General features: G+C 26.6%; 1 protein-coding gene across 2 annotated transcripts; it reads right to left on the bottom strand.

Moving 5' to 3' along the window:
• Positions 1-5,180: 5,180 nt before the first annotated feature.
• On the bottom strand, positions 5,181-7,535 carry LOC102594495 (agmatine coumaroyltransferase-2-like). 2 transcript variants are annotated; one of them, XM_006340223.2, is made up of 2 exons: positions 6,725-7,535; positions 5,181-6,004 (listed from the first exon to the last, which is right to left on the bottom strand). In XM_006340223.2, the coding sequence occupies exons 1-2, from the start codon at positions 7,463-7,465 to the stop codon at positions 5,414-5,416; spliced, it is 1,332 nt and encodes a 443-aa protein (XP_006340285.1). In that variant the 5' UTR covers positions 7,466-7,535; the 3' UTR covers positions 5,181-5,413. The 2 variants fall into 2 exon arrangements, with proteins under 2 accessions (XP_006340285.1, XP_006340284.1); XM_006340222.2 differs by lacking the exon at positions 5,181-6,004 and having other exon boundaries at positions 6,054-7,535.
• Between the last annotated feature and the right edge of the window lie 5,018 nt (positions 7,536-12,553).

Here is a 12,553-nt window from a genome sequence, read left to right as displayed (position 1 = left end):
CCCTGTGCAACTGAAAAATCCGCGATCCATCAGCTTTGTCGAATCGCTCTTTGAGATCTCTCCAAATTCCACATGCATCGGTCGAGTAGACAATTCCACTAAGCAATTCCTTTGAAACAGAATTCATTATCCATGAGAGAACAATTGCATTACAACGCTCCCATAGATCAACCAAATTTGTACCAAAACCTTCTTTTCTGCACTTTCCATCAATGAAACCCAACTTGTTTCTTCCAAGTGTAGCAATCTTCATTGATCTGCTCCATACAGAATAGTTCTCAGATCCAGTTAATTGAATTGAAATCAACATCACTCCAGAAGTATCTGAAGAATTCAGATATAAAGGATGATTATGGCTTAATTTTTCCGGCAACTCATTATCCACTACAATCGCCATGTTTCTTCTGCGAACTTGCTCAATCAGACCATATCAATGGCCACACAGCTTTGATACCATGTTAAATTAGGTCTTAGGCCTAACTCACACCCCAAAAGCTAGCTCAAAGGGAGAGGATTGCCCAAGCCTTATAAGGAGTCCACCCATCTCATTATCCACCGATGTGGGACGTTTGTCATTCTTTAACACCCTACCTCACGCCCAGTGCTTAGCATCTGGTGCGTGGGCAATTTTGATTTTGGGGGTCCCAACATCGGGTGAGACGGGCCCTGCTCTGATACCATGTTAACGAATCAATTTACCTCCATTGAAGAACAATGAGCTAAGAAACAGAAGATAACATCTTCATATCTGTGCAGAAGCGTTTGTACAAATTGTGGAAATGAATGTCTTGGAGAATCTAGTTACATCTTCTCCCTTATATACAAGTGCATAGGATCATTCTAGAATCTTCTATTGGTGGTTATTTATTTATTCTAACTAACAAACTAAAACAGAATCTGTTAGGAATTATGTACAGCTAATTCAATCATCTACACTCAGGTCCACCTAAGTTACTGCTCCTATTTCATCAGTTCAGAATATAAAAATATAATAAATAAAAAATTAATATACTCTAATACTCAGTGGAATTACAGCTTTTAATACAGATATTTCATGATAAAAAATCACGTGAAGGCCATAATGAATAAAGTATATAAAACACAAGAAAACATAATTGTTTGGTGGTGTTTTTCTATGTATTATAGTATTAATTTTAATAAACAATTTGGTCCTAAACATTCCATGTTCTTGCAAACAAAGAATAATTATTAAAAAGAAATGATAGTCGACAAAGTTATTTTACTTTTAAAAGCACTTATTCGATTTCAAATTATTTATGGTATTTTTTTTTCCTTCATATTTGGGTTATCATAACAAAATAGATGGCGGAGATTGAATCTTGAGTTTTATATCTGATTTATAATGAGACATGCCTTAAGTAGTTTTTAATAATATGTGTATATTCTCTCTTTTATTTAAAATTTTGCCACATGAAAACGAAAATTACAGTAACAAATCTAAAAAAAAAATATTAGGTTAAAAGTTAAAGTTAAAGATTAAAACTATATATCACCATATAATTGATTTATTCCAATTGCGATATCCACCATCATTTTAGTTGTGATCTAGTTTCTGCCGTGACATTAATATCTCCAACTTATAAGGTGAGAATTTAGAGTTTTAAAAAAGTCAATTAAAAACATATTTAAAATATTAACATGTCAGCAAATAAAGCCGTAATATATGTCAGGTGGATAAAAATTTTATGTCAAACAAACGTAAAAATATTTGGTCTAGTCCACATCTAGATGTGTTTTACTAACCTTCGGGCGATAGCTGAGATAAAAAACTCAAACTCTTAATAATTCACGTATGAAATGCAATAAAGTAAAATAATTTCGACTTGTGTTTAACTCTATTGTATTGGTAAATTACCCGTTTAGTCATCAGTGTCAGGATAAGATAAGTTTTAAGACTAACGAATTTGAAATATTTTAAAATTAATTTTTAAATGTTTTTTCATATTTTTAAAACGTCAAACTCAATTTAGTAGTAACATATCTTCTTTTAAATTTGTGTTAAAAGTTTTTACCGTTTTATTTAAAAGTAGTTTAATTTTAAAATTTATTCTAATCAGATAATTTATAATTAAATAAATATTTATATTTTGTTTTAAATATTATTATTTTAAATTGTTGACCAATTTAATAATATTTTTTTGTCTTAATTTATATAATGTAATTTGTCTAGTACAGAGTTTTAAAATATGATAAATTTGTAACGTTTCAACAAATATTCTTAGCATAAATCAAATTTAAATAGAAAAATATATTCTTGTAGGACTCTTTTTTCAAATAAATAAAACTTAATATGTTAAACAATATAATATATGAAAAATATCTTCTTATTTTCTAAAATGTGTGGATCAATTAAATTAATTAAGACATAAAACATAAAATATCAAGAGTATTAAATTATGTGGAAGAATTTTTTTTGTATACTACTAAGTACTAACAAATAAGAAAAAGTTTTAGTATTCACATTTTTCTTACCACACTTTCATTAAAAAAAATTAATTCTATCATACTTTAGTAAGTGATCAAATAATATGAGACAATTATTATCGGTAAGATACTTATCTAATATGACACAAATGAAGTATTTTTTTACCACAATCATTTGGCCACAATGGAGTATGATGTGAACTTAATGGTTTAATTTTTTATTTTTTTCATTTTTATCCTTTTCTTCCAAAAAATAATTAATGAAAATGGCCACATATATATCATATCGACGTTTTCCCTCATTTGCCATTATTGTATGAACAAATATGGATATAATGATCTTTTAAACATTTGTGGCCATTTAGAACGTGCTTTACAAAAATGGTTTTTTAAGGATAAAAAAAAATGGTACAAATGCAATAAAAGAAGATAACGATGTCCTGGAAAATAGCTAGATGGACATAGACATGATATATATCGAATTATCATATCATATCAAATTTTTAATATTCTAATTTTTATATTATGATATACATTATTCTTTTTGGATTTTTGATATTTAGAAACAATATATCGAAATACCAAATATCATATCGAAGTATATAGTTACATAAATAACATATATATTATTAACATACTAGAAAATATGCAACCTAATATTGGTATAAACTAAAGGTTTAGACGTTAAAACTTTGACTATTCTATTTTGATTAACAAAAAGTCTAAAAAAGTTGTTTGTACTTTCTTTTGAATATAGATTTCTATATATGTAATGTGTTAGTAATTAATATGATACAATTGAGACCCTTTTGAATTATCGAAGTCAGAATACTCTATTATACGAGTATATATTAATCGAAGTTGAACAAATTATGATTATCGATTTATTATACCGCAAAATATCGAAATTGAACTTCAAAATATCGAACAATACTAAATTAAATTTGTATGGTAATGATATAAATAGTTTTAAAAATCGAATATCAAAATTTCAAATACCATATCATGCTCACCCCAACTTGCAAGAATATAGAGAGATTGATGAATCCCTATGAAAATATCAATATTTTATATATTCCTCGAACATAGAATATGCTAGCTCATAGTCTAGCAAAATTCTTTCCTAAATAGAGTTTCTTGGGATTCGACTTTCTCAAATTAGATTGTAAATGATGCACGAACATTATATGAACATTTGCAACAGATTATAATATAATATAATGAAGTTGTTTACGGAAAAAAATTACCATCAATGATTAATTTGTTTTTTTAAAGGTAGTTTAAAGTAAAATAGAACAATTAAATCAATATTAAAAGTGCATTACAAAAAAGAGAACCATAAAGTTTAAAAGTTTATTCCAATATTCACTTTATATAAGAAAAAAAATATCTCTAGAAGAAAAGTATTACTCCCTCTGTTTCTTTTTAGTTGGCATGTTGTGATTTTCGAAAGTCAACTTGACTAATTTTTAAAGTTAAATTAGATTATATTAATTCGATATTTTAAATAAATTTTTTTAGATATTTAAAAACTATACGAAAAAGTACTATAAATTGTAATCTTTTGCATATCAATATGATGAAAACATACATAAAAAATGTTAGTCAAAATTCTTATCGTTTGACTCAAAAAAAATAAATCATGACAACTAAAAAAGGATGAATGGGAATAATTCCCTCGAATGAAGTTATACGGGAAAAAGTGAATAGTGACCTTGTTATAATTTACGTGTCTTAATTATTTTAATTTATATTTTATGTTTAATACTTATATCTCACATCATATGTTAAAGAATATAATCTACGAAAAAATGTCTTCTTATTTTCTAAAATTTTGTGATCAATTAAATTTTGTGATCAATACCTATATCAATAATTATTTTCTTAATGAATGTGTCAAGTCAAACAGTGACAAGTAAAAATAAATCGAGAAAGTATTTATCCCTTATTTTTATTGATGTGTACATACATTGAGTCTTTTGGAACTATTTTCTTCTTTTGCTTTAATTCTGGTAAATTCTTGTGGAAATTCAAATTCTTTGTAGTGGTTGACATATTTATTGTAAAAAAAATTAATTACATCAAATGAGACAATTTTAACCAAGAAAAATATGCATAGTTCTTTTTAGAAAAATCATTTCTCTTTCCAAAGTCTTTCAAAGAAAAATTTGCATGGGGCCAAATGACTTCAAATTCCAATTTTCCACCATATGAAACCAAACATGAAAGTTTTGTCAAAGAAGGAAATAGCCTAGCACCTTTTAGGTGAGACAAGATAAAATCTTTTTTATCTTTCATAAAAAGTTTCTTAGTATATTGTATGTATATTTTTTGGAAAAATCTTTTGGCCAGAAAATTTGATCAGAATTTGACCAGAATGGTATTTTACTTATGTTATTTTACCTTTTGAACATTTTTCATCCTTTAACTTAATAACTTTTAATTAAAAAATGAAAAAAATCAATTTATTTTAAAATAAAAAAAATATGATAATTTTTTTAAATTTCTGGCCAAATTCTGACCAAATTTTCTGGTCATTTAGCATTACCCATATTTTTTAGTAAAAGTTTTTAATAAAGTGTACAAGATTGATAATATATTGAACTCGTATCTTTTATGCAAGCTTCAATCTAGCTTCATGCAAAGCAAATAAATATTAATCGATATCAGCAAACAGATATCAGACACCGAACATAAAATCAAAACAAATACAAACTAACAAAAAGAGAAGCAAATTACCATGTAAATTGAAAAAACAACCAATCAATATTCTTCAATCACTAATATATATAAATAAAATCACAAAAAATGCCAACTCAAACTTCTTCTCCAAAACACATCTCTCATCAACATGACAATCAATAAAATCACTAGGAAAAAATAATAACCAAAAGTGTCCATTTGCTAAAAACAACAAAATATACCAAAAACACCCCCACCTCCACTCCCACCCCATAAGTTGGTCTTCTCATTTTGCTTTCAAATCTAGAGAGTAACAAATTTTCTTGAAATTTGTCAAATTGTGTTCATATAAAGGAATAAAAGCATCAATGCTTCCATCTCCAATAAATGATGGCACAAGAAACATCATTCCTTCTATTGGATAATAAGAAGGCATAAACACAAATGGACAACCAGTACCAAAATCCAAGTCATAAAATGGAAACCTCAACCAACTATCAACTTCCAAATTTGGACTAAGTGAGTCCTCCTTCATGTTTGCACTTGGTATTAAATCTTGTCTAGTCATCACTTTCTCATCATTTGCAAAATCAATAAATGACTTGAAATATTTATCATCAACTTTAGTAATTGCATCATGAATAATCTTTGTTGCATAGTGAAGTGGCTCATCTAGTAAGTCCTTCACTTTTGATGTTGGAAATGCCCATAAGACTATATTACCAAAAAATTCATCCGAAACCCTAGGTATAACTCTTCTCCTTCCATCAACCGATATTCGAATTTGAGTATTTTGTGATGCGTTTAAGTCACGTGATTTTGTAATAGCCCTCCATAAATGGGCTATTAGACTTTCGAACGTGCTATAAGTTTTAGCCTTTTCATCAACATGACAATCAATAAAATCACTAGGAAAAAATAATAACCAAAAGTGTCCATTTGCTAAAAACAACAAAATATACCAAAAACACCCCCACCTCCACTCCCACCCCATAAGTTGGTCTTCTCATTTTGCTTTCAAATCTAGAGAGTAACAAATTTTCTTGAAATTTGTCAAATTGTGTTCATATAAAGGAATAAAAGCATCAATGCTTCCATCTCCAATAAATGATGGCACAAGAAACATCATTCCTTCTATTGGATAATAAGAAGGCATAAACACAAATGGACAACCAGTACCAAAATCCAAGTCATAAAATGGAAACCTCAACCAACTATCAACTTCCAAATTTGGACTAAGTGAGTCCTCCTTCATGTTTGCACTTGGTATTAAATCTTGTCTAGTCATCACTTTCTCATCATTTGCAAAATCAATAAATGACTTGAAATATTTATCATCAACTTTAGTAATTGCATCATGAATAATCTTTGTTGCATAGTGAAGTGGCTCATCTAGTAAGTCCTTCACTTTTGATGTTGGAAATGCCCATAAGACTATATTACCAAAAAATTCATCCGAAACCCTAGGTATAACTCTTCTCCTTCCATCAACCGATATTCGAATTTGAGTATTTTGTAACATGTTCAAGTCACGTGATTTTGTAATAACCCTCCATAAATGGGCTATTAGACTTTCAAACGTGCTATAAGTTTTAGCCTTTCCATTCATAAAAGATGCATGCGCCTTGAGTTTCCCTAGGAACTCCAAGGTGAAATGGACTTTGTGGACTATGATATTTTTCTCTTTATTTTCATCGTTGTTGACTTTGACTAACTCCTTGTTTACTAATTTGGACACGAATTCAGCCCCAACATGGTTGTACTCGATGAGGGGTGGATCCCGAGGGTGGAAAATAGCACGATCATTCATTGGGAGGGGTGCAATTTCCATCCCTCGGCATGCTTGACCCCACGCTACAAAAAAGTTGCTTGCAGCGTGGCCGTCAGCTATCATGTGGTGGCCGGTGAAACCGACCACCACAGAGCCACACGTGAAACGTGTGACTTGGACTTGGATTAACTCCACTACATCCTTTAAACTAGGATGTAAGGAGAGCATAGAGGGCGAAGGCTTTAAGGGCAATACTTCGTCCAACGAGGCGTCTATTGACGCCTCGATGAATCGAACACCCTCATCATTGAGAAAAACTCCTCGATTACCGTGTTCATCTTCACCTATTCGCCCGGCCCACTCTCGATAAATTGATAACGTCTTTCGAAGTCCCGTTTCGATAGTGGATGTGGGAGGGGTGGGTGGTCTATAGGCATAAATCAAAGCCATTAGAGTATCAAATGTTACATTGTCAAAGACATTGAAAGGAATATGAGTTGTAGTTGAAGGTGGAATTCCTTCATACAATGGCTTGATGATTTTTGAACTCTCAATTTTCACATTCATGGCTACTACGTTTTTCTTGTTTTTGTGTGTATGTGTTTTCTTCTCTAGAGAATTATATTTCTTTATTTTGTGATGTGAATTCTATGCACTAGTTGGCTTGTTTATATAAGAAAAGAAATGTACCTTTATTGGGGGCCTCCATTATTTTTAAATTCATGTTTTTAATTTTCTCAAAAATATTGCATTTAAAATTCTCAACAATAGGAAGTTTGGCCAGTTTGCACTTGTACTAATAATACTTCCTCCGTATTATATTAATTGTCCATATTATTAAAAATTACTCTCTTAAATTCTTTGCCTTATTATTTTTTTATTTATTTACTATTTCACATTTACTTGTCAGCTGTCACTTTTAATATATTATATAAAGGTAATTATTTTAATTAATCCTTCTTTAAATTATTTTTCAAAACTTAATACTTAAATTAATTAACAGAAATAATGTGATAAAATAGTTATGACTTATGTTAATTATTATTTTCTTAATAAATATATCAAATTTCATTGTGATAACTAAAAATGAACCGTGAGAGTTCATCGATAAGTTACTCGTTTTATTTATATTTTTTTTTAAAAACGTATGAGAATAAAAATGAACAACTAACAACGATGACGATATAATATACCATTTTTTGAGGATTTCAGAAACCACGTAGTTGAATGTTCAAAATTCCTGTGCTATTTTACCTACGCGGCGAACGAATATCCTCATTATGTCATATACTTTATTCGTCGTTGCTTTAATTTATTATTATTTTCAAATCATTATTATTTAATTATATTTTTAATGTTTAGAATTTTCTGAATTTTATTAAAATTATAGCTACTAAATCTTTAGAACTTTAAAATTAACTAAAAACTTGCTCCTTAAATCTTTTTTCTTTTTGAACTATACTAAAAGTATTTACATTATGATAAACAAAATAAATAAATAAATAATATAGTTTAAAATATTTTAAAAAAGATTCATATTTTTTAAAATAACTTATCAACCTTCTGAGATAAATATAACATTTATTATATATAATTTTATTAATTGACTTAAGACTTACCTACCACACGCCTATGCTCTAACTAGTATTATGAAAAAACATGATACCTTTATTTCCGAGAAAAAGAATTCATTTAAATTGGCAAAAGAAAACTTTGACCAGTGGGGTTTGTTAATTAAATTTTATCGGAAAAATCTTTTAGGCGAGAAAATTTTGGTCAAAATTTTGCTAGAATGATATTTTATCTATGTTATTTTATCTTTTTGAATATTTTTGCCCTTTTAACTTTAATACTTTTTAACTAAAAAATAGAAAAAAAATTAATTTATTTTAAAATAAAAAAAATATCATACACTCTTTACCCTTATTGTTTTGTACTAAAATGCCAAAAAATATAACTTTTCACAAATCTCGTGGTTGAATGATTAAAAATTACTTGTTGTGAAAGGATTGAATAGTGACTTTTCTTAATTCCACCCACTAATATTATTATATTATTACTTTAAACGTCATTCTATTTAATTGTTTCTATAATTTTAGTAGATTGATATGTAAAATGACTTTCCATTTATATAACAATTGATTTAGTATGATTCTGTTGTAATTTTTTGTATTATTATTATTATTATTATTATTATTATTATAATAATAAAGTACAATATAACACGATATGTAAATGATTTTCAATTTATATAATAATTGAGTTGATAGGATTATATTGTAGTCTTTCTTTATTATTATATTATAATAAAATACAATATAATACAATACTGACGAATTGTAGCAACCAGAGAAGTTGTGAAAGAAGTCGAATGGTAGATTTATTTTACCTACTCTCTTCTAGATGTTTTAGCTAGATTGTATATTAATTTGTAATATAAAATCAGTTATTAAATCTTGCTTAAAAAATAACAATATCATCTAAGTTTTGTACTTTATTATAAATTCACGAATTGTGATTATTTGGTGAAGTGATAAGTATTTGTTGTATTTATTATTAAAGGTTTCATTATTGTTTATATTTTTATTGTCAATAATATTTAAATAAATCATGCGAGAATCTGTATATTATTTTATATGGAATAAAACTAGAATAAAAATGAAGATATTAAATTATACATGAATTAAAATGCTAACATTCCTCGTAATAGTAAAATATTAATAATTATTTAAACATAAAACAAATATTTTTGAAGTATAATATTAATATGTAATACAAACATTCAACATTATATGATTGATGCATAACTTATCTTTGTAAAATTTTCTCCCAACCAAATAATTTTTAAAGTGATAAAAATTAGCTCATGAAGATTTGACAAATCCAATTCTTCCAAATTTAGCATATATTGATCCGCTTATTATTAATTTAACACATTTTGGTTTGTACTTAGAAGTTAGACTAATGCATAGCCCCTATCCTATCAAACTTTTATTTAATTATTTTTTTAAAAAAAAACTTTTCTTTTTATATAATATACCTATATAATCATAACGAAAAAAAGCACCATTAGAAATCTAAATTTTACCACTTATCAATAATGTTTTAGATGTTATATTACTTAGAAAATAATTTCAAATATTAGAGACATAATTAATAATCTTATATAATATAAATAATATTAAAATAACTTTAAATTGCATATTTAAAGTGACCATTTCTTTTAAAAAATAAAATAGAAAAATTATTAATTTGGGCGGAAGTAATAACTTATTGATAATATATTTTTAAAATGTTATGTTACATTAGAAAATAATTACAAATGATAATAATATAATAAAAATAATATTATAATAATCAAAAAGTAAAATAGGGAGGTGAATAGTAGTTCTCCAAATTTGGAGAGCTACTATTCACCTCTCTATAATTGAAGAATAGAGAGTGAAATAGAGAGTGGTTGGAGAACTCATTCTCTATTTTACTTTCCAAATATAGAGAATGACGAGTAAAATAGAGATGGGTTGGAAATGGTCTAAGTAATAAATCAAATGGGACCAAGTAAAGCTTCAATCACTCTAATTATGATGTGATTGGGAGTATTATATATTATCAGTCAATTTTTTGTCCTTTAATAATTATTAGTAAAACAGACTCAATTTTCCACATCTACTTTAGAAAATTTAGAGACCGTTGAATTAATTTAAAAAAGTACTAGCTTTTAAGTTAAAAATAAAAAGTCAAATTTAAATGATTTTTAAATCAAAAAATAAAAGTAGTGAGAGATCTACTTTTGATTTTTGTCTTATTTTTAGTCATTTTAAACTTATTTTATATATAAATAACAGAAGCAAGATATTGAAATGAACCGTAATTGAAATTATTAATCGACAGTGGTTCCTAATTAAATTATTTATCCCATGAGCAATTTTGATTTTTATATTTCGAATTTCTTCACATAAATTGAAAAAAATAAATATATATTATATAATAAAAGTTTGGACAAAATATGTAGACTATTATTAGTACGTAAGTTTTATTGAACTCTTACCTTCTACTTTCCTTACGCCTTTGAGTAATTATCTTACGCCTTTGACTAATTATTTTGATTATTTTTTTTACCTTCAAAGCATATACCAATGAAAAAAGATAGAGTTAGAAGGAAAATTTTACTAATCAGATGATAACCAATTATTTTTTTACTGATAAATGTGAATCTTCAAAATATATTGTCAATGATTATTCGGTGTTTAATATTCTTATTATAGGATTAATTTGAATTGGTATTACATAAAATTAAAAGAAAGTGTTCCTTGATGATTTTTGTTATTAATCTCCTGAATTTGAACTTAAAATCTTAATTAAGAATAAAGAGATCATATCTATCTTATCAAAATTAAGTGGAGACATGGTATAAAGTATTAAATTTTCATATTTTTTTAAAATAAAGAAATTCACTCCGAGAAGATCATAAAATTTTAAAGAGCTCTAGAAGAACAATTTTAATTCCCGTGAAGTTATACAAAAACGAAATTAACGTATCTTATATTTTATTTAAAAAAAAAAAAAACTTTTTATATTTAATATATGCATTTTCTTAATTTTAATAGCACATATGTTAAACACTACAATTTTCAAATAGTATTTTGATATATTAAACACCTTTAAGATACTTTTTACGTTCACTTTTATATACTTGTGTACGTAATTATAAAATATAATATATTTTGTATAATTAATTTATCTACGTAACACACATTTGGTCGCACGATACTTATAAGGTGGCTTTATTTCACCTACTCTTTTTTTAATCATTTATTCTCTTTAGTCCATTAATTAAAATAAAGTCCATGTCCTTAATTATTTGTCCACTTTTGAATTAACACACCTATTAAAAAATCAATTAACGACATAGTGAGTTTATCATTTTATCCCTATTAATTATGAAGTGGATGAAAAGTTCTGCATTTTTCAAAGTAATTAGTTATTTAATTGAGGATATAATAGATAAAAAAAATTATCCTTTCTTAATTTATCAAAATGGACAAGTAATTAGGAATAATTATAAAAAAAAAGAAGATAAATAATTAGGAACAGAAGAGTATGTACAGAAGATCTAATTGCTAGATTTGCTTATTGAGGGGAACATCATGATAAAGAAGTGTCCACGTATTTGTTAATTTTTTATTAGTTCGAAAATGTAAATTTATTTCACTATGAGAAAATAAAAAATTAGCGCCAAACAATTTTTTTTTATTTATTAATTTTATTTAATTATGAATTAACAATAAATTATGTGAAAATCCAATTAGCTAGGTTCTATTAGTGATGAGTTAGCTAGGGAATACCGATTCTATATATGTATGTATTCTTTTAATATAAATACAGAATTTAAGTTATCATTAAATATAGGATAAACTACCTTATTAGACATACATCACTACTATATATACTAATATTATCTTTACTTTCAAACAATTACATGTATTACCACTTTTAATATTTTATACCATATACTAATTATTATTTGAAGATACAATTAGATTATTAGATACCCACATACCTTAAAACTAGGATTGATTAATTATCTGCTTAATTAACTCTTTCACTCCAAATCAACCACTATCTCTTAATTCTCCCCTCCCATATTTATCACTC

Source organism: Solanum tuberosum, unplaced genomic scaffold (assembly GCF_000226075.1).
Source record: "Solanum tuberosum cultivar DM 1-3 516 R44 unplaced genomic scaffold, SolTub_3.0 scf00017, whole genome shotgun sequence".
Lineage (NCBI taxonomy): Eukaryota > Viridiplantae > Streptophyta > Magnoliopsida > Solanales > Solanaceae > Solanum > Solanum tuberosum.
This window is presented reverse-complemented; position numbering and strand designations above follow the sequence as displayed.

What these genes read in the sequence shown, in the direction of transcription:
- LOC102594495 (XM_006340223.2), bottom strand. Translation starts at nt 7,465, where the DNA reads ATGAATGTGAAAATTGAGAGTTCAAAAATCATCAAGCCATTGTATGAA. An exon ending in CATCTTTTATGAATGGAAAG is followed by an intron (nt 6,005 to 6,724) that starts GCTAAAACTTAT and finishes GTTGATGAAAAG; the next exon opens with GCTAAAACTTATAGCACGTT.